Genomic DNA, 27,535 nt, shown 5'->3' with positions numbered 1-27,535 from the left:
TGGAGTATCAAATGTTGAAATAACAGTATGTATATCTCAAAATAAAAGTTTAGAGTGTGGATTCTTGAATTGATGTAAGTATCACACTTATAGCATCTAGATCTGGGACAAGTGAAGACTTTGGAATAATTTTTAAGTAATAAGTAGGAGATTGTTTAAGTAAATAAACAGTGGAATCTTGAAATAGCAGTTTAGAATTTGGGTTCTTGGATCTTTCTAAGTTTATTACACTTATAGCATTTATATTTGGGATGAATGAAAATTTTGAGGTAATCTTTGAGTAGAGACTTTGTAAGTAAATTGGTGACAAATGAAGATTTTGAGATGATATTCAAGTAAAGATTTTGTAAGTAAATGATTGGTGTGAACTCAATGATTATTTTTTGGCTTGTGGCTACTTAGACCGAAAAGACCACAGTATTTATTGAATTTTTAATCGCATCGAGGAGGTTCGTGTAGAATCAAGGCTTATCAAGGCCATTGAAATTTTCAATCGCATCGATCGCGGTGTAAAACTTGTCGAAGAGTCATATACCGTCATCGCTACGGCACAAGTTCGAGCAATAGCGAAGACGGCATTCACATGGTTTCATGTAGCGACCGGATTGGATCGGAGCCATCCGGTGTCAGAAACGCTGCCAACTCAAGCGGTCTCTTAACATCCGGACCGAGGATGATATTGATTACCCTATGGTGTATACAGCGCTTCCAAGAGATATGTGAAAGATCTGTGACATCTCTCTCAGACTTCTTACTAGGACTCGGAGCCTCTGAGGTGTTAAAAGGATGGAAGTCTTGCCCATCCATCATCCATTCATTTTCACAAGATGACCATACCTCTCAGACGATACTTTTTGCCAAAAAAACCCATTTAAAAACTTCTTTTGGGGGATCCTAACTTTCCCCTACTGTCCACAACAATTATGAAAATAATGCGCCTTTGATCTTCTCTATGTATTGTAGAGGTTTGAATTCTTGGTTTCTGGAGGACTTGAATGGTTCTATATATATATATAGAAAAGTAATTCAAGGCTCAAAGTCAAAAATGAATGTATTTTTTTGGATTGCTTTTGGACCCAAGGATTTGAGGTTTGGGGTGAAATTGAAAGGCAAACGGATCATTATGTCTTTGACATCCAACATATTGAGATAATGAGAGTAGGAGAATGTAGAGAAAATCATAGCACATGGATTTCATAATTGATGTGGAAGCATATTAATATCACAAAACAAAAGTTCATAAGGGGAACCACTTTTGCCAATTGGCAAAACAATACTGTCCAATCTCACGTCATTTTTTTGACTTGACTCGTAAGTCTCTTGTTTGAGCTGGCCAGTAGAGCTCATTGAGGGACTTACAAGTTAATTTTGGCAATTTGTTTGTGATTTTTGCTCCAGTGTGATCACTTGTTTGGGATGTGATACATTGGTGATAGCCTGATGATATGAAATCTTCATACCAAAATCTCAAGAAAAGTTAAATTGGATCCAAAGGACCCCTACATTTCAAGGATCATAGATTTGAGATGTATTTATGGTTTTCAACAGAGCTCAAAGATTGCTTTAAAGATAGAGTATCAGCGGCAGATGGATCATCAGTGTTTCGATCCATTTCAATAAGTAGTCTACACATGAAGGGTGTGGATTACCCCCTTGTTTCAAAGAGTATATATGATACATTGACATCCAAACACAATGCATCATGTCATGATTTTATAACCTTTAATGAAAAGGGCCTTTGTTATGATTGATACAAATGGATTATAAATTAATGACAATACAAATAGTCACAATCGAATGAAGCAGGCCATAAGTGGGATATAATATCAAAGTACATGATCAATTTACATTTTTGTTCCTTAACTATCTATTTATTGAGAAATGCAAGCTTAGAAAAGATTCAAACACTAGGAGGACGAGTAGGACCATCATATTCGATCCATAAGCTCCAATCATCATAAGCTTTGATAAGTCTAATACCCCAAGACCATTGATAAGTTAAAGATTCCCAACATTTAAATCGAATGAATTCTAAATTTGGTAAATGATTAAATAAAGTAGAAGGGATTTCGATTCTTTTAACTCCTACTGCAAAAGTAGGTAATTTAACATTTAAGATTTTAAGTTTAGGTAAATGAATGGATTTCAAAAAATCGATTAAACCTTCCATTGAAGTTTGAATTGAAATTTGTTGGATTAAATGTTTTTTTGAAATTAATAAATTTATATCTTCATCATTAATCACGTTTGGTTTTAATAAATTTCCTTGTTGTTTTAAAATTAAATTGAAATTAGGATTAGTGGTTAAATTCTTTTCAAAGTTTTCAAAGTTAATGATTTGTTGATAAATATGTTTGGTGCGTTTGATTACATTTTCTTGAGCTAAGTTTAAAATAAAATTGAATTCTTGAGTCGGTTTAGATTTTTCTTCTATATGTACATTTATTTGTAAGGTATCAAAAAAAGTGAAATGTTTATTAGGATTGGAATTTTAATTGAAATCAAGAGGAAGAAGAAGAAAGAAAAGAAAACATTGACTCAACTTTGAAGATTTTCAGGTTCTAAAACATCACTTGCATTAGAAAAAAGTATTTCTTCTATCACTTCTTGTAGTATACCTTTTGGAACTTTTGAAAATAAAGGTTCATCAATATAATTTGATGTATAATCTAATGTGATCCTTTCGGGTAATTTAATAGGAGCTGCCATGGATGAAGTTGATTTTTGTGTTGAGTTGGATTTTGAAAAAGCTTGGTTTACTTGTGTTGTCAGGATTTAGGATAAGATGAAGTAAAATAATTTTGAAGAGCGAGGGATTTTTATCTTATCCATCAGCTTTTATGGTCAATCGTATTTATGATCCAAAAGTTACGATCTTTTTCGGATTATAATTTGATGGATACAAGGTGAGATGAAAAAGGTAGATTCTCCATTTGACTTTTTCGTTCCATGAAGTCTTTTCAAGCACAAAAAGAATCAAATCGAAAGAGTTTTCAAGGTAAGATTCGAATGCGTATCTCCAGACATTGATATCGAAAAAGGAAACCTCAAGTTCGTGTGAGTTTCTATTTTGCCTTTTTCAGAAACCAATGGAATCCGAATATGTACGTATGTCACGGTCGAGCTCATTGTTCATGATTACACCGCCAAAGTTTTAAACCCCAAACTCGGTGAAAATGAACGATTTTTGCTAAGCGAAGAGGATGCAGTGAGATTGTAAAGGTCAATTCAAGTCTGAGTAGATAGATACATTTCCTTAAAAGTAAAGCTCACTGATGAAAAGTTGCCACATATATCAGTTTTTGTTATAAAGATCTATTCTAAGGAGCATAGATAATGATCGAACTGCTATTTTTTGCCTTTTTGATCGAGTGAAGTACAGAAATACCCAGCACACATCCTTGGTCTAGTCTTGATCTGGTAATAGATGTTTCTTCATGCTCCCTGCAGTAATACGTCCCACGCTCCAATTTCGAGTCAAGTCGGGGTGAAGTCGTTCAGGCCCAAAGTCGGACACCAAGCCAATGCTGCAAATTTCAGAGAGCCAGAGGTAAAGAGATACAATGAGGGATCAAGGAGAGTTCAATGGGGACGACCAGAGACGACCACTTCGAAACGTGCTTGTGTTTGAACTTTGGATTGAAGTCGCGAGCTGAAGGGTGCCCGAGATTGAGATCCGAGCTGATCCGAGGGACCATCACCCGCCAAAATCACTTGATCTTCACAACCAATTAGAAACGTGAAGGTGAAGGATGATATGTTGAAACTAGTATTCGAGAAATTCAGTCTAAATGAAGATTTCTCACATTTTGAACGATGATCTCGTCATGAAGAATCATCGATGTCAAAATCCTTGAAAAAAAATGAACATACAAATAATACAAGAAGTGATAAATATATGTTCTATGAGCTTAGAAAAGGGATAGCAAGTTTGAGGCAAGCCACAAGAACAATGATCAGGAGAAATCGCAATCCCTAGTCATAATCATCCGTCATCACTTCATCTTTGAGAAAGATCAAGCATTGAAACTTTTGGAAATGATTCAAAATCATATTGATCACATCTGAAATATTTTTGAAATCAATAATCCAAGCTCGCCAATGGTACTTCCCAAAAAGAATGATTTCAATTTGTCTACTTTTAAAACCTTATGCTTAAACGCAATCCAAGCCTGATGTGAATCATATTTCCAATCTTGAAATTTATAATAAATCTTCTTAGCAAAGTTAGCCTTTTCTCGTTCTTTTAAAAAACTAGAATATTCCCATTGAAATTTACCACGGAAATATGCTTGTTCCTTTGTTAATCCTAGTCTAGAAGCTTTCTTATAGAGATATTTGATGAAAGAGTTCTTTAGTTTAGGGTCACCAAATTTGAAATGAAAGAATCTATTTGTGTCCCTGTTTCATTTAAATATCAAATCAGCTTTGGTCTAGCCAAGTGTTGAACAAATGTGAGCTTTACTGACGAAGGCCTCCAGCTGATGGAGTGCACGGGATTCAAAGGATTCATGTGGCACAAGATGAAGTCCCTAAGTAAGTCATTACATCTAACACGGTCAAGAAGCAATGGACTCAGCTTACATGTGGTATTGCTTTGCCCACTGTAAATAAGCGGACATCAGTTTATTGGTAGGGATGATTTCACCACCGTTCGACAGTTGTTCCGTTCGGCTGCGTAGATATTTGTAATCAGTCAGCTGGATGAACTTGCAACCAATGTAGCAAAGGTTTTCCTTACTCAAAATATTCCCAAAATTCTTTTCGAACCCCATGAATGGGTGGTAGGTATGAATTGGTGAATTCACCTCTTGACCTTAATCAAAGAACAGAGCCCATGTCAGATTCAAGTCAAGACTTTTAGCGAGTGGATAAAATGAAGAAAGCTCTCTCAGCTCACATGTCTTTGGAAGAAGTCTTCAATTTGTCTCTAATGAATCAAAGATAGTCACAGAAATCATTTTAAGAGTTTAACTCGCGCTGGAATGATAGGTTTGATTTTGCTTTACACTTCCTCCATGGCAAACTTTTCATATTTCGTAAAGAATTCCTCTGCCCAGTATGAAGTCGAATCAATAAATCGAGTTCTACATATTTGAAAAATCGGTCAAAGTCTATTCATGAGAATCTAACTTATAAAGATCAACTCACTGGAGAATATACGAAAATCGGGAGCGGTAAAAAAAGTCTTCAGGTAAATATCGATTGATGAATTCACCCGGAGTCCTTGAAATTTTTTGAACTCAGCAAGTAGTGACGAAGCTCGTCCAAGCTGATCAGCAATGCATTTTTTATAAAACCCTCACATTGGAGTAGTTCTGAGATAAGAATTTGCGGGGATGTGGGGTTCTGGGCTGACGTCCTTGCTAAGCGGATACCTCTGATGATGTTTTTGAATCTTATCGGGCGGGAGAGGTCCTTTCCTAAGGTGATAGGTGATAATTTCAAGTTATACATTATCATGGTAAATGGAAACGTTAAGATTTGGAATAAATCAAGCTTTTTATACGCACTGGTGCTCATGCCAAGCCACGAGGGGATCGATGGAGTGTCTTTCGTCGTAAAGGTCATCTCCCTGTATTCTTACACCATGCTGTCTAGTAGGGAAGCTACGAGGGTGTTGGAGGGGACAGAGGTTTGCGAGTCACAAGCTTGACTCCAGTACAGCCTGGCAATCCCTTGAAGGACGTACTCTAGCCATTCGCGAAATGAGTCTTGAGGTCTGTTTTTTGTTATCATCTCGGTCTTGTAGTTATCGAGTGTACTGATATCGAGAACAAGTTGATGAGTTGTGTCAGTCAAGGTCGATTCACAAAGTATGGATCGAGATTTGCCTACTTGATTTTACCCAATCCTTGGCCATCACTGACGAGTTCATTTCCCTTTTCCTCCGTATAGAGCTTCAGCGTTCCACTGCTTGACAAATACACAACAAAGATTCCATCTTCAGTTTCTCAACAAGCTTTTTTTAGGTACAGAGAAAGGATTCACAGTTCTTTGGCATTCTTGATACTGTCAACCAGGCGACGCACGAGCGAGCTTGTCCGCTTGGATGGAATTGCGGCTGAAGTGATCTGTCTCGCACACAGATACCAACATATCGAGATGATCAGCGCAACCGAATGGCAACTTCGCTTTTGAAGCTTGAAGCAATCCATCCCAGGTTTTTTCGACGACAACCAAAGTTTTTTTATAACAACAGGTGACTACCGATTAGAACAAATCGGTAACTCCAAACATGCAGCTTGGTGGTTAAATACGATCTTAGCTTTCATCTTCCTTCATTGATTCTACTCTGAAACTCGAATGTCATGATTCATTCGAAGATGGACCCGTAATTTCCGTGTCACTTGTCGCAGAGCCGTTTTCCTCCTCGAGCTCGCTTTGATGAGATGATGACTGGTCGCGTTTCTAGGAGCTCCAAAGGTGTCAAAGGCGATTCTCAAAATCGGCCATGTACTCTGACTCATCAAATCGATTCTGAAGTGACCACACTTTCCAAGCTGCGAGGTCAGGTTGGGCCGCAGGAAAGGCGCGCTCACGCACATACCTCAGATCAAAACTACGCCGGGCGCGTCATCTTGTATGGTAGGTAAAAAACAAGCTTCTTCGACCATAACAGTAAAACCTGACTGCTTCCGGATTACAAGCTCCAGAAGCATCACCAGAAGAAACACCTATGTCATTAGAATGAACTTGAAGTAGGTTTGACATTGCAAGAAGGCCAGATTGGGTGGGTTGATGAGTTTTTTTTGTGGCACGGTTCCTATCATGCTCCTTCTGAACCCTGGACATGTTGCTGAACCGGTCAAAAGATAAAGTGGAGGATCATATACCACCAGCCCTTCCACGGATTTAACTTTGTCAACCAACATCCAAAGACCCACCACGTGAGACACGTATGCACATCCTTTTTACGTTTTATGAGCGCGCCTTTCCATCCTCTGCCACATAATAGCTTAGGCGTGAGCCACAAAAAACTGACACATAAAATTGAAGGAACAAAAGACATACTACGAGCCTGGAATAACAGTGGTTGAGATTTCAGTTTTTAATTGCAACAATCTTGGGAGATTGTTCCACGTAATCCACTTTTCGAGCACTGGTCTTTCCAAAGGAAACAATCATATTTGGAAAGATGATCTCAAGCTCTTGAAACAATTGTATTACAGAAAGAAAAAAAGAAGGTAACAACATGTGTTCTATGAGAGAAGCAAAAGAATGAGGGGTTCAATGAAAGACAGGGATATGTTTTGAGGCAATATACAAGAAGAAGATATCTAATTGAAACATCACAATCACTAATCATCAATAAGTTTAAGAAGTGGCAGGTCATCTTCAACACTATATTCAAAAATTCTGCATTGATTTGAAGAGTTTTGAGATATATCCAATATTCTTAAGTTCAGTGTGAAATGTGAAGTGTAATATCCGCAGTGGTAGCGCATAAAAAGAACATGCCCTATCCAAATAAATTAGAGAGAAAATATCTGAATTTATATATCCATTCTTGAAATTTATATAAAATCTTCTTTGCAAAATTTGCTTTCTTTCTTTGTTGTAAAAATATGGCATATTGTCCATAAATTCCATCTTGGAAATATGCATGTTTCCTTTTTAATCCTGATCTGGCAGCTAATTTATAAAGATATTCAATGAAAGGTTTTTCCAAATGGGGGTCACCAAGTTCGGAACGAAAGAACGATGCTGTATCCCTGTTTCATCAGATTATCTAGTCAGTGTGGGTCACGCCAGGTGTCGAATAAATGGAATCTTTACTGACACAGGCCTCCAGCTGGTGGAGTACACGGGCATGGAATTAATTTGTGTTCCCAGATATGTAATTCAATACATTTGACATGGCGACCAAGAGATAGACACCACTTACATATGGTCCTCCCGTGCCCACTTGAGATATTGGGTCATATATATCTTGGCGGGGAGGAGATCTTGAGCGTTCGAAAGTCCTGGCGTTCGGCTACGCAAAGATTGAAGAGGATCGAAGGCAGTCAGCTAGAATGAACTCACAACCAATTCAAAACATTTTCCCTTACTCAAGATGATAATTAAATTCTGATTGAACCCCAAAGATGTCTGGTAAGTATCGATTTATGAAATCGTATCTGAACCTTATTAACAGAATAGGACCCATGCCACACAGTGTGAGCTTCACACTTATGGTGAATTGTAAGGGCTGCATGAGGAGAAAGATTTAGACTCACATTTTCCCTTGATTATCTCTGATCTTTCAGAGATGATCAGATAAAACATTTCGAAAGCTGATTCGGAATAAGGATATGATCATTGTTGATTTTGACTCACACTTCCCGCAAAGCAAACTTTTGGTATCTCTTGAAGAAAACCCGCGCCCAGTATCGCTCCGAATGCTTAAATTCACTTTTCCAAATTTAATTGAGCGCTTTTAAGAGATTGTCTGAAATTGTGTTTTTACAATAAAAATTAACTCACTAGAGGTTGTCCCAAAATCGAGAGCGGTATTGATCGTCTCGAGGTAAAAAACGTTCGATGAATTCACCCGGAGTCCTAGAAGAAATTTCAAAAGTTTTAGCAAAAAAACTTACAGGCTAGTCTAAGCTCAGCAAAACTTTGATATCTCTTCCTCACTCTTACATTAGAGTAGTTCTGAGGTACGAATCTTGCGGGATTTTTAGATCCAACTTGACTTCTCCTCCAATTCTCAACGGATATTTGAGAAGTAACTTTTTTATATCTTCGGGCCAAAGATCTTGTCCCCTAAAGAAATCATGGAGACAAGTACATTTCACATCGTGCTACCGTAGATAGGAAAGTTGTAGCTTTTACGCACTGTGTTTTCCAAGCCAAGAATTGCTCGAGAAAGTCAATTTCGGCATACTTACCGTTGTCTTCTAACTTCACGCCGTACTCTACATTCCGAGTGCTGTGTGGGGGTTAGAAGAAGTGTCAGAGCCTCACCAGTCAAAAACATGAGCATACCCTGTCAACTCCATGCATGACTTACTGTAGCCAGTCCCGAAAATTCTTTTGATCTTCATCATCCTTGATGTTACTGTTCATGTGGATGTCAAGGGTCCTGTGAACAGGACAAGAATTAAATCAGTGGAGGACAGATTCACATAGCACGAACCAGAATAAATGTTGATGAAATAGGCCCCACTCGATTTTACCTGTATTTATGCCTAGGTTTTTGTGTTCGATTGACTTTGTATGCGTGAAAGTCTTCAGTGGTCCACTTCCCGACACATAATCCATCAAGAGGTATGGTAGAAGGAGCACATAGTCAGCTCTCCAACAAGCCATTTGCGAGTAGATACAAAGGGATGGTTTACAGTTCTTCTGCACTCTTGATATCAGCAATCATGCGACGTGCAAGTGAACCCGATCGCGCTGAATTGATTTGTCCTTCACATAGAGACCAACTAATCAAGATGAGGAGCAGAATCACATGGCAGCTTTGCTTTTGAAGCTTGAAGGTATTCATATCGTGCCCTATTCGGGAATGATCGTGAGTTTTTCCAAAAATGAGTGACTGATTATTGGTAACGCCAAACAGGCGGCCTAAGGGTAAAGTATAAATTAGAACTTGTGTAGCGCACACTGCTCAAGATGAGGAAATATCTTACAGGGTTTCCCCCAAAGAGATCGAATTGCTGTCAAAAATGATAATATGAGAAGATCAAAGTGTTTGACCGGAGGGTTCAACAAGCTCTCGCAGATACATGTTTGAAATCCTGACAATCGAGGAAGGAGATAAGTACGATTGAAACATTAAACAGGTCGATCGTTCCAACAAGTGATAACAACGAACCGCAGATCTGACAATGCCAAAACATACGCCCACAAGGACGGTCAAAACATTGATTTTGAAGGGAGGAGATACGTTTGTTTTGAGTGTCACTGATCTGACAGCTGGATCACAAGCCCGCACTCAAATAGTCCAGTCTTGAATCTTAACCCATTTTATAAGACCACTCAAGCTTTTTCACCTTGTCATGGATGATCTTTTTCAGAAGGAAGACTCGTATTACAAAAGAGGATTCCATTACCATCGAACATTTTGACCATGAAAAGTAAAAAGAAGGTACAAACATATTTCCTATGAGAGCAAGAAAAGAATGGGAGGTTAAATGAAAGAAAAAACTATATTTTGAGACAATATACAAGGATAAGGTATCTAATTGTTAGATCAAGATACCTAGCATTCGACCAAGAGTTTAGCGATGTGACCTCCCATATCCACGGCAGAATCTCATGAAAAGATTCATCAAAACCATCTAAAATTGAAAACCTGCTTTCTAAAAGCAGTCCAACCAAGACCAACATTATATTTCCATTCTTGAAACTTATATAGGATCTTCTTAGCAAAACTGACATTGTTTCTTTCGCGAAGAAAATTATTGAATTCCGATTGGATATCGCCAGTGAAATAAGCTTCTCTTCTTGAGTAATTAAGCTTTTTAGCTTTTTTGTAAAGATACTTGATGAAGGGATCTTTTAGCCTGTATTCGCCTTTCCCCAGTCTGAAGAACTCCTCTGTGTCCCTGTTTCAAAGAATTACAAATTAGCGCTCATTTATCTAGGCGTTGAATAGATAGGAGCCACACTGACGAAGGCGTCCAGCTGGCAAAGGGGGTGTGCATCAAAGTGATTCATGTTGCAGGAGATGAAGCCCAGATCAATATATTTTACGGTCAACATGTAGGTGACACAACTTACACATTGTATTCCTTTGCCCACTTGAGATATTCGGTCATATATGTTTTGAGAGGGAGCGAATTACGAGGTTGCCACAGTACTTGCGTGCGGCTGCGCGGAGTTTGAAGCCCAGTCAGCTGGAATCAACTTGTAAACGATGTGAAACGTTTTCCCATACTCAAGATATTTTGCAAATTCTACTTTAACCCCGGGAATGTCTGGTAGGTAATCATCGAGGAAGTTGAATCTTAGTCTTGATCACAAAACAGGACCCATACCACAAGGTGTCAACTCCGGATCACGATGAGTTGTAAAGACTATGTGAAGAAAACGCTTCAAACTCACTTAGTGTCTTGAATTTTCCCCCTAAGCGCTCAAGAATAGACACACGTATTCGGTCAACAACTGATCTCGAATAACATTAGGATCGCTGTTGAACTTGACTGACATTTCATTCAAAGCAAACGTTTCATATCGATGAAAGATGTCCGACGCCAAGTAAGTACTCGAACCCGAGAACTCATGTCTGGATTATTCAAGAATCGAATAAGCGCCGTTCGAGATATCCTGATTTGAAAAGAATTGACTCACCGGATTCCAGCCCAAAATCGATTGCGGTATTCATCGTTTGGAGGTAAATAACGTTGAATGAAGTCGCCCGGAGTCCTAGGAGGCATTTCAAACGTCTCAGAAAAACAATTTCCAGGCTGATCCAAGATCCAAACATACGTTTCTCATAAAAAACTTACATTAGAGTGGTTCTGAGGTATGAAGTTTCCGGAATGTGACCAACTTTCGCGCCCGAGCTGAGCGGATATTGCTCAAGCAGTTTGGCGACCTGATCGGACAAAAGATATCCTTTGCTAAACAGTCACGAGTAGGAAATCTCAGATTGCGATATGATAGAAGAAAAGAGGCTAGATTGTTATACCCACTCTGCTTTATGCCAGGCATAGAGGTGATCAAGGAAATTGCGTTCGGCATATAAACCGTTGTCTTCAATCTTCACACCATTCTGTGTGGGACGATTACTGCTAGGGGGATAAATCAGTCCTCCATGAATCAGAAACATGAGCATACCGAGTCAATTGCATGTAGGACGCACGTTACCCATTGCCGAAAATCTAGTTGACGCAGAGGGTCTTGAACGATGTTAGTGATATGGGTATCAAAGGTCCTGAGTGAAAAAGATGACCAGAGTTGAATCAGTAGAGGATGGATTCAGAGCACAGTTAGGATAAATGTTGATGAAGTAGGCCGTACTCGATTTTACCTGGCCTTAGGCCTCCAGCGATAAGCTCATGGTACTTTGCATCTGTGAGAATCTCCAGCGGTCCACTGCTCAACCCATAATTCACCACGAAAAATGATCGAAGCATCACATGTCAGCTGCCCGACAAGCCATTGGAAGTAGAACAGACAGATCACTTACAGTTCTTCTGCAGTCTTGACACCATCAATGAAGCGGCGTACGAGACGGCTTGACTGCTTGGATGGGATTACCGCTGAATTGAGGTGTCTTGCGAACAGAGAGCCATAAATCAAGATGACGAGCAAAACCCAATGACACCTTTCCGTTCGAAGCTTGAAAGAATTCATCCCGTGTCGTTTTTGGAGACAATCGAACGTTTATTTTAGAAATGAATGACTTTTGATTGAAACATGCAGCCTGGGTGGAATCTATGATTCAGAATGTTAAATGTAACAGGATTCATGAAGGAAATCTCGGCTGAGGTGTGGTCGTGATCATGTTGAGCCGACCATTTTGCCGGTACACTACTTTTTCTTCCTTCTGCTTTCATTCTGAAACTTGACATGCAATGAAATCAGTGATGACCTAGTGATTTGACAATCCTCATACTGTTCTTCTCACTTGTCGCAAAGACTTTGGACTTCTCGAGCACGCGTTGGTCACTTACATGACTACAATCATCTTCGCTAGAAATCGAACCAACTGATATCCAAATTCCATGCTTTCTCCAGAATGATCGATACATACCCATCAGATGTCACGGGTGAACAAATACCGCTGGAAAGAGATGCAGTTTTGAAAGCCTAACGGCTCTAATGACGCTTAAAGCAATGAATAAAAAAACCAACCCCACGTCGCCCACTACATACTCGTATATAGCTATCATTGTTACCATCACCCCCATCTCTTAATCTGAGATCGTGTCTCACATTGGAAAAATTATTTAAAAAAGATCGTAATTCCAATAAGTTATAGCCAACTGAGAGCCATCAATCTGACGATACAGAAATTACGCACACAAAGGATACGCCCGGTGGTTGGTTCGTTGGTGAGCAAGCGCGCAAAGGACACTCAGATTGTCAAGGGACAAGATGCATTTTTGGGTGTCCCTGGGGACCCGATCACATGGTCAGATTTAGGTCTTGATAAATCAAACAAACCAATCAAGACTTTTCACCTTTTGAGCCATGATTTTTTTCTAGAAACAAGAATGATATCTGGTTATGGTTTCTTTCAAAACCTTGCAGTGATCCAATTATAAAAAGTATAAAGAAGGTACAGACATGCGTTTGATGAGAGTATAAAAAGAATGAGGGTTTAAATGAAAGACAATGTCTTGATACAATACGCAAGAAGAGATGATCTGATTGAAGAATCACTGATTACTAATTTAAAATCTTTTAAATCATATCCATCAACCGGCGAAAAGTCTCACAAAGATATCTCCTAACTCAGCAGCACCCATTCCTAAAAAGAATTTATCCCATCCATCCAAATTTGAAAAACTATTTTTAAAAGCAGTCCAACCAAGATGAAGATTATATTTCCATTCTTGAAATTTATATAACATCTTCTTAGCAAAATTGGCATGTTTCCTTTCGTAAAGAAAAGCTGAGTATTCCGCATGAATATCACCATGGAAATAAGTATCTTGAGGTGATAAACCACGTGTAGCACCTTTCTTGTAAAGATACTTGATGAACGGTTCCTTGAGCCTGTATTCACCTTGCCCGTAACTAAAGAATCTTTCCGTGTGCCTGTGTCACCAAACATCAAATCAGCGTCCATTTAGTCATGTATTGGATAGATATGAGCCATACTGACGAGGGCGTCCAGCTAGTAGAGTAGATGTGCATCAAAATAATGCGTGTTGCAGAGGGTAGAGCTTGAATCAATACGTTTTACACGGTCAACATTGAGCGGACACAACTTACATGTGTACTTTCTTTGCCCACGCGAGGTATGCAGGCATATATTCCTTAGCACGCATCCGAGTTTCAGGGTTCAAGAATTTCGGTATTGAGCTACGCGGAAAATGAATCCAAGTTGGCTATAGTGAAGTCACAAACTATCTACAAAAAATGACTCACTTGAGATAAGCTTCAAATTCTAGTCGAAGCCCTTTGATATCTGGCACATATCGATCAATGAAATCAAATCTTGGTCTTAATCACAGAGCGAGAACCATGCCACAATGTGTTAGCTCCAGAATTGTAAGCACTACTTGAGGAAAACACTTCAAACTCACATCTTCTCTGTCCACTGGTTTCTAATCATTCAAAAAAATCACATATATCGATTCAAAAGCTGATTTCGAACCGTAATGAGATCGTTGCGTGATTTTGACTCACAATTCCTCTAAAGCAAACTTTTCATATCGGGTAAAGATATCCGAAGTCCAATATGCTTTCGGTACAAGGGATTCCGAAGCATAGTTGTACTCCGAATCAGGAAACTCTTGCCTATGATTTCCAAGAGTTGATTAAGGTCTGTTTGAAAGATTTTAAGCTTACAGAAATCGACTTACTGGATTCTAGCCCAAAATCGAGATCGGTAAGCATCGTGTCGAGGTAAATAACGTTCGATGAATTCACCCGGAGTCCTAAAGAAAAATGATAAAAAAATCAGCAAAACAATTCATAGACAAATTTAAGCTCAGAAATATTGATGTTTTTTGCAAACAATTCTTACATTAGAATATTTTTGAGGTATGAATCGTACGGAATGAAGGGTTCGGGAATATGTTCAACCTTGCTTGTCTCACTCAAGCTGAACGGATATTTGTTAAGTGTTTTTTTAATCTTTTCGGCCGAAGGATATTTTTTCTTCTCGTTCGCTTTTTTCATCCATCTTGAGTAAGAGATTTCAGATTAAATCTTGACCGATGCAAACAGTCTGAATTTTTAGTACGCACTTGTCTTTATGCCAAGCCAAAAGATGATCAATGAAGTCTCTTTCGGCATAATTACTATCGCCTCGTATTTCTACATCTTGAGCTCCATTACGCTTGCTACCAGAGGATTGCAGGAGAGATCAGACCTTCTGGATTCGGGGGCATGAGTAGACTATCTTGACTCCACCTGAGACCTACATTATCCAAGTCCGAAAGTCAATTTGAGTTGAGGGTTTTTTGACAATGTCGTTCATATGCCTATCAAAGGTGCTGTAAAAGATCAAAAACAAGAACTGGTTCAGCGGAGGAGAAAATTGACCGAGCACGAATCGGGATAAGGTTAATGAGGTAGACCCTACTCAATTTTACCTGGCCCTTGGCCTGTAGTGATGAGCTCTTCGACCCTTTCATCCGTGAGGACCTTCAATGGTCCACTGCTCGTTCCACAATTCAACACGAAGCATGGTAGAAGGATAGCATGGTCAGCACAAGCCATTTGTGTACGAATATACAAGGAGATGATTTACAGGTCCTCCGCACTCTTGATAGTATCAATCAGGCGACGTTCGAGTGAGGTTGACTGCTTGAATGGAATTATAGCTGAATTGATTTGTTTCGCACACAGAGAGCAACAAATCAAGATGATGAGCAAAAATGAATGACAACTTTGCCTTCGAAGCTTGAAGGAATTCATCCCGTGGTTTTCTTGGGGGTATTTGAAAAATGAGTGACTTTTGATTAAATTGGAGTGGTATATCGATACTGCCAAACTGGCAGCCTGCGATTAAGAATCTTATAACCTGGTCCACAAAGGAAATCTCGGCTATAGTGAAGCGATGACCATGTTGACAGTTCACCAGACAATTTTCTTGACATGTAGACTACTTTGTCTTCTTCCATTGATTTTATTCTGAAACTCAAGAGATATACAATCAATTCGTCTCATTGTTCTTGTACCGTTTGTTTAACTTGTCACAAAGACATTGATCTTTTCGAGCGCGCGTTGGTTAAACCCACACGACTCGGATAGGATTTCGATCTGCTTATACCAAAGTGCCATACTCGTAGGGGTGCATACATGTGCATACGGTTCATATCTCCAGAATCTCAACCCCCACTGTGGGTGAATTGTATATACGACTCCCACATGGTCAACTACCCCATGTTGAATGATATCGTATCATGTATGCCATGACAACACTACGAATGCCTTGAATGATACTCAAACTAAAGATATGAGAAAGGTTTCGTTTTCCAAAAAGTGCCGAATACCTTGAATCTTGACTAGCGCGTTTGTGAAGAATGCTACCGATCTGATAAGCACAGTTGTTATGCATGTGTCCCCTTGAAAACAATCAACATCAATGTGATGAAGGTGAAGTTGACTAAAAATTAGTAATACATTTGAGCATTCGAAACAGATATCAAAGGAAGTTGAGGAATCGTCAGTTATCTTGAAGGATCCCCTCATCATGAAAGGCCACAGAGAGCGAAAAGTGGTATTTCAGAAATATGTCTGGATTGTCGAGTGCATCGTGCCATTCATTTTCGGATGTTCTTTTGTTGGTGTGTTGCATTTATTAGTTCAAGCATGAGGCGGTGATGAGGTGATGCTGAGCCGTACTTGGACCACCTTCACTTTTCTCAAGCAAACCTATATCACGGATTCGGGGCACGCATGGGATGGATCATGGCAGCCTGGTCGTGCTGGTGAGATGTCATTGGAGGTGATAGCTCAGCTGACATCTAGCTAAGGACACCAATCAGTTTGAGAAATGAAGTTTGACAAAAACCAGTAACTAGTCACCAGCCAGCATGTCAAACGAACCATCCTCGTCAACTCATCCATCAGATCCAACGAAAACAAGCACAGATCCACCTCTATTCAAAAAGAAACCTAAGAAAACAACTACCAATGCACGTCAACGAATTTCAGAAAACATGGAAGAAGAAACCATCAAGAAATCCAGTAGTTTTGGAAAATCATCAAAATCAATACCAATACCACAACCAGAAATCGTTAAATCAAGTAAAAGAAGTAAAAGAAGAAACTTGAATCCATTATTACAAACCACTGGATCATCTTACAAACGACGCAAGACAGAAGACGATGAAAGTTCAGAAGAAGAAGACGAAGACGAAGAAGATGAAGATACACAAATCTCAAAAAGAGGTGGAGTAGCTTATCAAGCCCAAGGATCAGCACGACAACAAGCCAGACAAGAAATCTTATCATCTGAACTTAAACTATCAAATCAATTAAAACCTATCATATCAAATGATTTACCACCAGATGAAGATGATGGATTATATCATGGTGCTTCATCACTTAAACATCAATTACCAAAAGGTTCTGCAAAGTATGGTCCAATCAAAGGTGGACCTGATAATGTTAGAACGATTACTGTTGTAGATTATCAACCTGATGTTTGTAAAGATTATAAAGATACCGGGTTTTGTGGTTTTGGTGATACATGTAAAGTAAGATATGTCGTCTTCTTTCTCATGGTTAAATTCCTTCAAAGATCCTAATAGATCTGTCGGTTTTTCTTTTTAGTTTTTACACGATCGTAGTGATTATATGCATGGTTGGCAACTCGATGACGCTTTTGCTGGATCTCGAGGAAAAGGTAATCAACAAGAAGAAGAAGAGGAGGAAGAGGTTCCATTTGCTTGGTATGTATAATCTTCACTTGATCTTCGTGAGATTAGACACGCGACTCAAACAAAAAGTCAAGTTGGATCCTGATGTAAAATTTTCTTAGCTTGATCTGTCGGCAACCCTTTACGGATCCGATCGTGACTAAATGTCAACATTACTTCTGTTCAGGCTGCGCTATCAAACGATTTGCCAAGACACCTAAATGTTTTGCTTGTGGCGCTCCTACGAGTGGAATCTTTAACAAGTCAGTTGGACAATTTCGTGATCCGATTCTTATAACAGCATTTTGACACATATTTATATCATTTGTTATTGGTGTCTAGAGCCGCAAAGATTATTGAAAGGATGAAAGCCAAACAAGAGCGACTTAAGGCTGAGAAGGAGGCCAAGCAATTAGAAGAGAGGGGATTGGATGGTATTGAAGGATTAGAGGAAGCACCAGAAGAGGATGAAGGGTCTGAGCGGAGTTTTTATGAGGATGAATAATGATCTCCAAATAGAGAGATCAATATTCAGCATTAGATTAACTTGAATAGATGGGCACATTTCAATTTTTGATGGAAAGTCTCATCGCATCTTCACGATTGTAAATCATTTCCCAACTTTCTTTTTTGTAGTCATTAGGCTATGGATCTATGATTGAAATTTCACAAGGTAAACAAATTGATCCCATGGATAAGCCCCAAAGAAATCTCCCAACAAAACATTCCCGGTTCGGCATTGAGTTTGATGGATTGATTACATCAAACTCCCAAAAAGTCAGTTGATCAGATTAACAAACGTTCGATTTGACTCTTGACACTTTCGATCTGTTGTTGTAATTCTTTAGCTTCGTTGGTCGTTACTGAGCAAGCAATCACAGCTCGAGTCACACCACAAGCTCTACCAAGAGCAGTCTTGGATGGAACAAATACATATGGAACATTCTAAAGAAAGAAACAAAAGAAATGTTCAAAAAGATTAATTAAAACATTCATGATTGAAAAAGGAAAGAAAAAACTTTTTTTATTTTGTTTTGTTTTGAAAAAAAATATGCTTACTTTATCTTCACATAATAATGGAAGATGTAAGAGAATTTCAATTGGATCGGTATCAGCAGTAAGCACAATGAATTCACAAATCCCTCGATTTAAAGTTTTAGTAGCTTCGTTGGCTCCTTTTCTTAATTGTTTATAATGAGAAGCCTAAAAAAGAAGACGAAAAAAAACAAATCAGTCAAAATGAAATCCAACATTTTTTTGAGAGATTGTTGATTTAGAAACTTTTAGATTTTCAAGAAAGAATTGGATAGAAAAGACACTAACTTGTTGAACAAGATCAAGGATTTGATTCGTAAGGTTAGCATCAGCTAAAGGAAATGCTTTACTATTGGTAGCCATAGTTTGGATATGATTTGATGATGTTGAAGTTTTGATATTTTGTGTTTGCAAAGAAATTTGAGCTCGCGGCTAAGGGTCCTTGCTCGATTGATATGGTTGAAGATGGTTGAATGAGAGTTGGTTGAAGAAAGTTTTGAAAAAGTTTGATAGCTGAAACCTAAACACTTCCTATAAACATATCCTATCCCATATGCTACTACTCTAGCGTAGCTGCATGACAGGGCCTTGAGACCGACAATGCGGTCCCTTGGCCTCGCTGACTTATACCATGATTTTGATGAACGATCTTGTTCTCCTTGAGGATTCAGAAATTTCTGAATGATTTCTGACCAATCTCGTCAATCAAGAAGTCGAACATCATATCAAAACAAACGATACCAATATCTTCAAAGAACCTTCAGCATCCTCAAGTCTACAATTCCCTCAAATAAAGTTCGAAGAAGAAACACTTGTCACGGAGGGAATCAGACCGCTCAAGAAGAACGTATACTTTTGACTACATGAATCTGGCTGTTTATTGAAGCTTTGTTATTTAATCCTTTTACCTGAGTGTACTTTATTGATCGAGTTGAAGCAAGAAGACTGGACGAGGCGGTAGCAGTAGATAACAAGACCATTGCAGTCATGTAAGTCATCATGATAAGCTGATTGTAAGTGACGATCAGTTTTATTTCCCTCGAAGGATGGTCGTCAATTTGTCACTTCAGGTTGTGGTTGGAATGAATATATGAAAGTGCTAGATCGATGATGGTATACAAGGTATGCTGGCTATACTCGCATTTTGGGTTAATCTCTCATGGTCTTTGTTAGTATAGTGGTCAGTACTCCCGCTTGTCACGCGGGCAACCGGGGTTCGAGTCCCCGACAGAGAGACTTATACTTTTTTTACGGCAGACTTCTCAATAGACATTGGATCGTCAAGGCGAGAGCTCGGATGTCTCCAATGGTTTTCTTGTTATGAAATTGAGATTCATTCGAGCCAACCAAGAAAAACTTTATCCCAGTTCACAGCTCTAGACAAGAGTGTACATTGATAGCTAACTTGACTAAGTCCCCTTCAAGGCCTACCAAAAAAGGAAAGAAGGCAGGTAGGGAATTGAGACTTATGGAATAATGTCTCTTTATGTTGCAGGACGCGTATTACGACTTGTGCATAATACTTGAGGTTTTCTCTTTTTCTCTTTCTAACATCATGACATCATAATGTGTTTGAGTGATCCATATAGATAGAACAGTGTGTTCTCACTTTGTTGTTCTTTTCTCATCGAACTCATTACTAGTTTTCTCAATCTTTGTTTACTTCAGATTGTGATTTCTTTTTGATCATATCAGTCTCCTGCGTAGACTGACATTAGATCATCAATCTCTTTAGGTATTGTGATTTCTTTGTGATCATATCAGTCTCCTGCGTAGACTGACATTAGATCATCAATCTCTTTAGATTAAGAAATCCATACCTATTGATTCATTTAAGGGACCCAGAGCATGTTTACTTAGCCTTAATTTATAAAAATTGTGCTCTGTGCAAGTGCTTTTCTACATGTGGAAAAGCATTTTGATCTTGAAAATCTGAAATTTCATGTTTTGTGAGAATTTGTGAAAAGAAAATCAATAAAGTGTTTGATTATATGAGCATTGAGAACAGGACCATAGGAAAAGCAACCATACAATGGATCATAAGATCACTTTTCCTATGATCTCAATTGCCAACACTTCCTCAAATTCCTCATCATGTAGAGCTTTTCCTGTCAGTGTAAACAGTCATTATGTGATGGTCAAAACCAACAAGACAAAAGAAGACAAAATATTATCAATTCAAGTAGCTGTGTTGTAGGAAACTGGATTGGGATAAATGTTGGACAGGTTGGGATTCAAATGAATGATGAGATTAAAGAGACATAAAAGGGGGAGTGGTGTTATGACCTGTCACGCGTGTTACATGTAGAGTTCATACTAGTCTTGTCTCCCGTTGTGCATATTGCTTTTCCTCACTTAGCAATCTACTATATTCACGAGACCACCCTTAAAGCTTCTCTTGCATCTCCCTCTCGAAGCTACAACATATTGCTAAGTCTCATCAAAAGAGATCCAAGAGAAGAATCAGTCGACTTGATAAACTGTTTGGTAATCTAATCAACCAATTTTTCTTTGTGATTGTCTTTCTCTTACAAACCTCTCTCTGTTTTCAATTGTAATATTTTTACTTCTTCAATTCTTAGGGGCACGTTCACTTAAGGAATATATGATCAGAAATCAGAATATGAAAAAAAATCAATGCAAAAATGGAACATGTACCACCAAATAGACACTTTGAATTTTTCAGAATGTGATTTCTCACCAGAAATTGCTCAAGTGAATGTGCCCTAAAGCAAGTCATTACCGGTTTTTCATTTCTTGTTCTTACTGTGCTACTGAGAACTTCACTAAATCCATTAAGACAATTTCATCTCTCTTATCCTTACTATCTACAATTTTTTGCTTTCTCCATAGTTAGCTTTCTTTAAAAGCTTCCCATGTCCAATTCAGTTCTGTTGAGTTTAGTAATTACCTTCTTTGTTGATCTCAGCTTTGTCTTGTCAACACTTCTGATAGATTTAGGTATTACAAAGTGAAATCTGGGCACATGCCTGGCCTGGTGACCAGAATTATTTTGGCTGTGAATTTGGATTTTCTGGGCAAATTCCATGGGCACATGACTCAAACATACAGCCAAAAAAAATCTGGGAACAAGGCCAGGCAGTTGCCCAGATTCTACTTTGTATCCCCTAAGTGTTCAACATCTCAGAGTAAAATTCTTACAACTCCAATACAAACTCTGATGCTTTAAGCTTCAGAGAACCTTCATAAATGGGGCAAGGGAGCAAGGTTTTGCAGGGTTCATACAGGTTCATACCTCCCTGCTGACCATTTTTCTATGGCTTCACATTGAAAAGATTGTTTTTTTTCAGTTTTTAGGTATGGGTTACCACAATAGGCGGAACTATGTATGGGACTCTAAACAAATTTAGAGGACTTAAAAAACATGGCTAAAGGCAGGTTAAGGCTTCAAAGGGGTAAGGCTTGAGAGGGCTTTAACTGTATCTTACTTTTAGTCAATTTCTCACTCAATTCAATATATCAAATTTAAATATATATATTCTTTTTTCTTTCAATTTCATTTCAGAAAAAGAGTCACACTAATAAATTTGGTATAATCTTTGAAAAAAAAAAGAGGAAAAAAACAGAATGACTCCCAAACTGAACACAATCAAATGACAAAACATAGATACAACATTTTATATAAAATCATAATAGAAAACAAAACGTTTTGTAGAGAAGATATATATATATATGGTGTTTAATTAGCAGCACCTAGTATACGTTTAAGTGCATCAACTTGAGTACCAGTGATCCGATTTGGAAATTCGATTTTGATTTCAATCTTTAAATCTCCTTTTGGTTTAACTGAACCTTTTCTAGTGATCGGCATTCCTTCATTGGAGATAAGAATCTCTTGATCTGGTTTGATTGGGATTCCACCTGATTGACTAGGTAATGGTAATTTAAATTCGATTTGTCTATCATCTAAATGTTTAAGTGTTCTTTGTGTTGATGAAGTGGCTTCTGATGTAGAAGAACCGGTTAAAGCTTCTACAAGTGGGATCGTATAAGTGTAAATTAAATCATCTCCTTCTCGTGTGAATCGAGGGTGTGGCTTTTCAGTGATTTCAAACACCATGGCTGCTGAACGTCCATATTGATCTTCATTTCCCATTGACGGAAATTTAATCTTCGTTCTGTTAGAAAGAGATTCAAAGACAAAACCAATGCTGATGAGTACATTTGTTTGACTCGTAAGGCAAGCTATGCCAATCCAAGACTTACCCTGCTTTCCATCCTGGCTTGACGTTGATTTCACATGTCTTTTCAACTGTTCGACCATCTCTTAGTTTTCGTGTGACTTTAAGTTTTTTCGTTGTACCTTTATACAGATCTTCAAGTGAGACTGAGATGGGTTTGATGACATCTTCCGGGCCATCATCGTTAGGTGGTGCATTTGCATGACCATTGGATCCATGGGCGTGACCAGAACCGAAAGAGCCAGGCATCGAACCAAACATATCATCACCCATACCACCACCAAATGGATTACCACCTCGACGAGATTGAGCACCATTACCACCCATGCCACCCATGCCACCCATACCCCCCATACCACCACCACCAAGTAACGATTCAAGACCTCCGAATCCACCACCACCACTACCCGCGAAAACCTTAGAGAAGAGATCATTGGGGTCCATAGGTTGAAATCCGCCAGCTCCTGAGCTTGATGAAAACGAGAATCCACCACCAGGGAAACCTCCCATACCACCACCTCCCATACCACCATTGAATCCAGGTGGTGGACCACCACCACCACCTTTCAAACCTTCTTCACCGACTGGATAAACAAAACATAAATCAATCAATCCATCACAACTCGAATGTGTGGAAAGAATCAGATCATCAATCAAAACTTACATTGATCATAAACTGCCCTTTTATTTTTATCGCTCAAGACTTCAAATGCCTCAGCAGCTTCCTTGAACCTGAAGATCGAGCGAAAATCAAAGAATTCAACAAAAAAAAGTCAAGATGAATGTTCAAAACCCAGATGAAGATCTAACTGACTTTTTACTAGCAGCTTCTGGATTATTAGGATTTCGATCAGGATGATGTTTGAGTGCAGCCTACAACCAAAACCAAAAACCGTCATCAATTCCAAGACTCTCAGCTGGATCAGGAAGGAAAGGAAAAAAGCACTGACTTTTTTGTATGCAGATTTCAATGCGTTTTCATCTACATCTCTTGAAACGCCCAACACTTCATAATAATCTTTTCCCATAGATGATGTTGATGATGATGAATTGTGAGATGAGTTTTTAAATTTCTTAGATCGATGTTGATGATTTGATTTAAATCGTTTACGAGATGATTTATCCGTTTTTGATGAAATAGTGAGTAAATCAAACCAAACGCTTTAATATAAATTTCTTATTTTTCTTTATGAAGGATATATATCGAATTGAATATGTACGATCGGATCTGAAAGAGTTCTTTTATGTTTTTTTTGGATTCCTGATTTGGTCAACAAGTTTTCTCGAATTCTCTAGTAGCTTCTACCGTACAGAAGCACAATCGAGATCCTTATAACGAATTATTACCACCGAAAGTTTAAGAACACTCTCGAATCTTTTCAGCCTTAAGTACATAACTATGCTCTTAAGGTGGTACATTTCACAAATCGCAATGAGGTCATCGGAACAAAACCTCACTTTGAACTTCAGTTTGAACCTGTGGTCACACCTCAAATATGAAAATAGTTTAACATCACATGGAGAACCGGATTGATTCTCAAACCAAACATCTAAAAGTTTAATAAAATCAAACTACGTGATCAAAAGCGGTCACTTTGGCTATTGTATATACACGCAAAAGAAGAACCATCATCATAAACTGCTGGAGTGTTTAAAAAAACGAGATTTAGATGATTTCTGGAAATAGAAAATGAAAGAACACGAAGAACATGCGCGATAAGAATCGGCTCAAACAAATAAGACAACTTGACAAAAAACTGGAAAAATCACTATAAAACAAATGATTTATCACAAATGACCAAAGCACCAAATTCTTCATCAATTTTGTCCCAGCGCTAGTATTACTACTTCAGTGAGAAATCTCAATTCTTATATCTTGCGTTCTAGAAAACAAGCTCTCCACCTTGTGGGTCGATGAGCTACATTGACACAAGGAAAGATCCAAGTATGTGGCTTGATTGGGGAAGTGATCGAAGAAGAGGACATCACTTACGAAACTTGATAGAGAGGTCAGCTTTGGCCATTTTGAATATTGATCAGGTTGGACTTTCACTCAAGACAAACTTGAAGAGCCACCTTAAACTTGTGATAAGATTATTGATAAGGTCACAAACATCTCGACTGTAATCTATTGGTTGTATCATGACCCATGTTGTTGTACAACGATGTGATTGGCTGATGAAAAGAAATGGGCTTTCTAAGAAAGTTTAAGTTTGGTATCGGATTCTTTTGATGAATGTCGTCATTGATGTACAAGAAATGTTCTGTTGACCATTTACACTAGATAACTATTTGATGATCTGATTTGATTTCCACAAAAACCTCTTTCTGATGTTCTTTCCTGTCTTCATCATCAATTCTCAAATAGTTTTCCTTATTATAATCTTTACAAAAAAACAATGGATGAGCTTTACATTTACCGACCATTCAAATCATCTCAACCACCTGTTCTAGCACCTATGACCAAACCATCTCAACTTTCTAATTTAGATTGTTGTCCAGTTTGTGCAGCTCTATGGGATGAAACCATCGATAAAGAAGCTCATATTTCAGAATGTCTACATGATGAAATCTTATCTGATCTATTAGATGAACCTATAACTGATTCAGAAGGTTTACTTCAAGAACCCATGCCACTTCATGATGAATTAGGTTATGGTGATGATGCACTTGAACTTCAACCTTCTTCTTGGACAACGACCAGTACTCATCATATGTGGAATAGTAATTGTACTAAAGAAAATGGAAATTCTAAACCGATTGGGATTCCATATTTAAGAACTCATCTCTTTAGATTACTAACCACTTCTTGTAATGATGGAGCGATTCGATTTGCAACTCTTTGTACTGCAAACGTTTTACATATTCGTTCGACTTCATCTCTTACTAAACTTGGTGTAGGTGATTCAACTTGGGGTTGTGGTTATCGAAACATTCAAATGTTACTTTCAGCCGTACGACATGTTAAAGATTATCAATCCTTATTATCATCTCAATCTGATTTAAATCCACCAGCTTCTCCAAGTCAATCTTATTATCCACATACGCCTCCTAAAAATTATATTAATGATGAAGTAGTTGATATTCCTAGTATTCAAACTTGTCAAGTTATTATTGAGAAAGCTTGGAATTTAGGTTTCGATCCAGAAGGAGCTCGTCAATTTTCTCAGAAATTGGTTGGAAAGAAAAAGTGGATAGGTACCACTGAAGCTTATGTTGTGTTTACTAGTTTAGGCATCAGGTTCGTCCTTTTGATCTTCGTCGTCAAAGTTTTTCTTTTCTTCTGAAGAGTTTTGCCTTCAACTCACTGAATTGGATGATACGCGGTCTTGTATTTTCAGAGCACGAATTATTGACTTTCCGAGGCCTACTGGACCCAAAGGGACTCATATTGGTTTAACTTCTTGGATTCGAGGTAAGAAATCCAAACCTCAATTGATTCGGGACTCTTAATCGCTGATTTAAAATACTTTTTAGAATACTTTCATGGTAGGGAATTTGCCGGGAATGAAAATCATAATGTTTTTCAAGAGATCATGTCTAGTAAGGGAAACGCGATCAAGCTCACCAATAAATTACCATTATATCTTCAACATTCGGGTCATAGTCAAACAGTGGTAGGATTTGAGATGGATTCTAAAGGACGTGAGAATTTGTTGATTTATGATCCTGCTAAGTAAGTTGTTGTATCACTCAATTTGTCTTCTTTCAATCTTGTTGAAGTAATTTTGAAAGCTATGTCACCTATCAACTTTAAGAAAAACATTGATGACGATTCCTTCTTGTTTGTTACAGAACAGTACCTGCTTCTCTTAAATCAGCTTCATGTCAAATGATCCAACCACAACCACAAAGAGAAGTGTCAATCAAACTACAAAACAAAAACCGTTCGTCTCCATCAAGCACGAACCAAATCGGATTAGAATTAGAATTAATTCGAAAATGCGAATCTGAAGGTCCTACTGCAGCTGCTGCTTATCCACCTACTAAGAAATTCAAAAAAGAAGGCTTTGCACTTCAGATTACAACTCCATATGATTTCCAACGTCATGATCAACTTCTTGCTCCTTTTAGAGTTTGTATTAATACGCTTAGTAAACATGAACAATATCAAGTAAGTGTTTCTATTTGAAAAAAAAGAAAAAAACACTTTATATTTGATTGAGTATGATGGGTTTAATTTTCCTTTCTTTATTTAATGATCTTGTGGTTTCTTATCTGGTTCGATACTTTTAGATTTTGTGTATTGATGAAGGACCTGCATTAAGTAAAGAAGAAAGCATGAATCGTAGAATTATTACTTCTACTCGAGTAGAATAACTTGAAGATTATAATTGATCATATGACAAATCCTCAAGAAAAACTTCATTTATTAATTTTTGAATTCTAAAACTCCTGGGTACTTACTTATTGCCATCTACAATATATCTTATCTACTCGGATCTATACTAAAAAAATGTAATATCTTATTGTATCACTTGCTTTCTGATAGCACTATATTCACTTCCTTTGGTATTGTTATAATTAATATCATCTATATCTTTCTAGACCCGGATACTATTATTCACCGAGTATAGATTTTCTAGAGGCGCGTAGTATTTGTATTGATCCAGGGGATCGATCTGTGGACGGAACCTCAATGAGGTGAACGTTGCTCTCGTACATCATATTAATTCCAAAACGTAGTACATGAGGTTGATATCCATACACAAGTAAACAGATATACATTACTCATTAAAAAGCGAGACCGGATAAATTGACTCGGGACAAAAAAAACAGGATGACGAGATAGATAAAGCGATAAGAAAAAAGAAC

General features: G+C 38.1%; 11 protein-coding genes across 11 annotated transcripts; 3 read left to right on the top strand and 8 right to left on the bottom strand.

Moving 5' to 3' along the window:
- Positions 1–1,900: 1,900 nt before the first annotated feature.
- MELLADRAFT_109074 (uncharacterized protein) lies at positions 1,901–2,709 on the bottom strand (the record flags this gene model as incomplete). The annotated part of the gene is made up of 2 exons (XM_007412965.1): positions 1,901–2,430; positions 2,544–2,709. 2 exons carry the CDS (start codon positions 2,707–2,709, stop codon positions 1,901–1,903), a joined length of 696 nt encoding a protein of 231 aa, XP_007413027.1.
- An 873-nt stretch (positions 2,710–3,582) lies between these two features.
- MELLADRAFT_109073 (uncharacterized protein) lies at positions 3,583–5,463 on the bottom strand (the record flags this gene model as incomplete). Its single annotated transcript, XM_007412964.1, has 8 exons — positions 3,583–3,681; positions 4,140–4,389; positions 4,470–4,550; positions 4,585–4,674; positions 4,901–4,930; positions 5,010–5,087; positions 5,152–5,226; positions 5,360–5,463. The coding sequence occupies 8 exons, from the start codon at positions 5,461–5,463 to the stop codon at positions 3,583–3,585; spliced, it is 807 nt and encodes a 268-aa protein (XP_007413026.1).
- Positions 5,464–6,290: 827 nt separating this feature from the next.
- Positions 6,291–6,795, bottom strand: MELLADRAFT_109072 (uncharacterized protein; the record flags this gene model as incomplete). Its single annotated transcript, XM_007412963.1, has 2 exons — positions 6,291–6,503; positions 6,634–6,795. The coding sequence occupies 2 exons, from the start codon at positions 6,793–6,795 to the stop codon at positions 6,291–6,293; spliced, it is 375 nt and encodes a 124-aa protein (XP_007413025.1).
- A 667-nt stretch (positions 6,796–7,462) lies between these two features.
- On the bottom strand, positions 7,463–9,300 carry MELLADRAFT_89958 (uncharacterized protein; the record flags this gene model as incomplete). The annotated part of the gene is made up of 11 exons (XM_007412962.1): positions 7,463–7,715; positions 7,784–7,795; positions 7,889–7,978; positions 8,055–8,174; positions 8,223–8,238; positions 8,323–8,387; positions 8,470–8,544; positions 8,632–8,754; positions 8,828–8,920; positions 9,002–9,073; positions 9,128–9,300. 11 exons carry the CDS (start codon positions 9,298–9,300, stop codon positions 7,463–7,465), a joined length of 1,092 nt encoding a protein of 363 aa, XP_007413024.1.
- Positions 9,301–9,990: 690 nt separating this feature from the next.
- Positions 9,991–12,667, bottom strand: MELLADRAFT_109070 (uncharacterized protein; the record flags this gene model as incomplete). Its single annotated transcript, XM_007412961.1, has 10 exons — positions 9,991–10,096; positions 10,272–10,541; positions 10,717–10,806; positions 11,144–11,221; positions 11,287–11,361; positions 11,445–11,558; positions 11,631–11,729; positions 11,801–11,872; positions 12,128–12,214; positions 12,615–12,667. The coding sequence occupies 10 exons, from the start codon at positions 12,665–12,667 to the stop codon at positions 9,991–9,993; spliced, it is 1,044 nt and encodes a 347-aa protein (XP_007413023.1).
- Positions 12,668–13,361: 694 nt separating this feature from the next.
- On the bottom strand, positions 13,362–15,336 carry MELLADRAFT_109069 (uncharacterized protein; the record flags this gene model as incomplete). Its single annotated transcript, XM_007412960.1, has 10 exons — positions 13,362–13,704; positions 13,882–13,971; positions 14,038–14,112; positions 14,196–14,216; positions 14,299–14,409; positions 14,475–14,549; positions 14,639–14,797; positions 14,862–14,957; positions 15,039–15,110; positions 15,200–15,336. The coding sequence occupies 10 exons, from the start codon at positions 15,334–15,336 to the stop codon at positions 13,362–13,364; spliced, it is 1,179 nt and encodes a 392-aa protein (XP_007413022.1).
- A 1,675-nt stretch (positions 15,337–17,011) lies between these two features.
- On the top strand, positions 17,012–17,741 carry MELLADRAFT_44485 (uncharacterized protein; the record flags this gene model as incomplete). The annotated part of the gene is made up of 4 exons (XM_007413098.1): positions 17,012–17,321; positions 17,398–17,413; positions 17,486–17,516; positions 17,606–17,741. Coding segments are annotated over 4 exons (493 nt in total), but the record flags the coding sequence as incomplete, so codon positions are not given.
- A 528-nt stretch (positions 17,742–18,269) lies between these two features.
- Positions 18,270–18,881, bottom strand: MELLADRAFT_109067 (uncharacterized protein; the record flags this gene model as incomplete). Its single annotated transcript, XM_007412959.1, has 3 exons — positions 18,270–18,428; positions 18,543–18,686; positions 18,807–18,881. 3 exons carry the CDS (start codon positions 18,879–18,881, stop codon positions 18,270–18,272), a joined length of 378 nt encoding a protein of 125 aa, XP_007413021.1.
- Positions 18,882–19,199: 318 nt separating this feature from the next.
- MELLADRAFT_89953 (uncharacterized protein) lies at positions 19,200–19,511 on the top strand (the record flags this gene model as incomplete). The annotated part of the gene is made up of 2 exons (XM_007413099.1): positions 19,200–19,365; positions 19,450–19,511. The coding sequence occupies 2 exons, from the start codon at positions 19,200–19,202 to the stop codon at positions 19,509–19,511; spliced, it is 228 nt and encodes a 75-aa protein (XP_007413161.1).
- A 2,496-nt stretch (positions 19,512–22,007) lies between these two features.
- On the bottom strand, positions 22,008–23,989 carry MELLADRAFT_117263 (uncharacterized protein; the record flags this gene model as incomplete). The annotated part of the gene is made up of 5 exons (XM_007412958.1): positions 22,008–22,657; positions 22,746–23,304; positions 23,385–23,452; positions 23,535–23,593; positions 23,671–23,989. The coding sequence occupies 5 exons, from the start codon at positions 23,746–23,748 to the stop codon at positions 22,219–22,221; spliced, it is 1,203 nt and encodes a 400-aa protein (XP_007413020.1).
- Positions 23,990–25,119: 1,130 nt separating this feature from the next.
- On the top strand, positions 25,120–27,040 carry MELLADRAFT_65404 (uncharacterized protein; the record flags this gene model as incomplete). The annotated part of the gene is made up of 5 exons (XM_007413100.1): positions 25,120–25,961; positions 26,062–26,135; positions 26,198–26,396; positions 26,516–26,834; positions 26,957–27,040. The coding sequence occupies 5 exons, from the start codon at positions 25,120–25,122 to the stop codon at positions 27,038–27,040; spliced, it is 1,518 nt and encodes a 505-aa protein (XP_007413162.1).
- Between the last annotated feature and the right edge of the window lie 495 nt (positions 27,041–27,535).

This window comes from Melampsora larici-populina (genome assembly GCF_000204055.1).
Source record: "Melampsora larici-populina 98AG31 unplaced genomic scaffold MELLAscaffold_34, whole genome shotgun sequence".
Classification (NCBI taxonomy): domain Eukaryota; kingdom Fungi; phylum Basidiomycota; class Pucciniomycetes; order Pucciniales; family Melampsoraceae; genus Melampsora; species Melampsora laricis-populina.
This window is presented reverse-complemented; position numbering and strand designations above follow the sequence as displayed.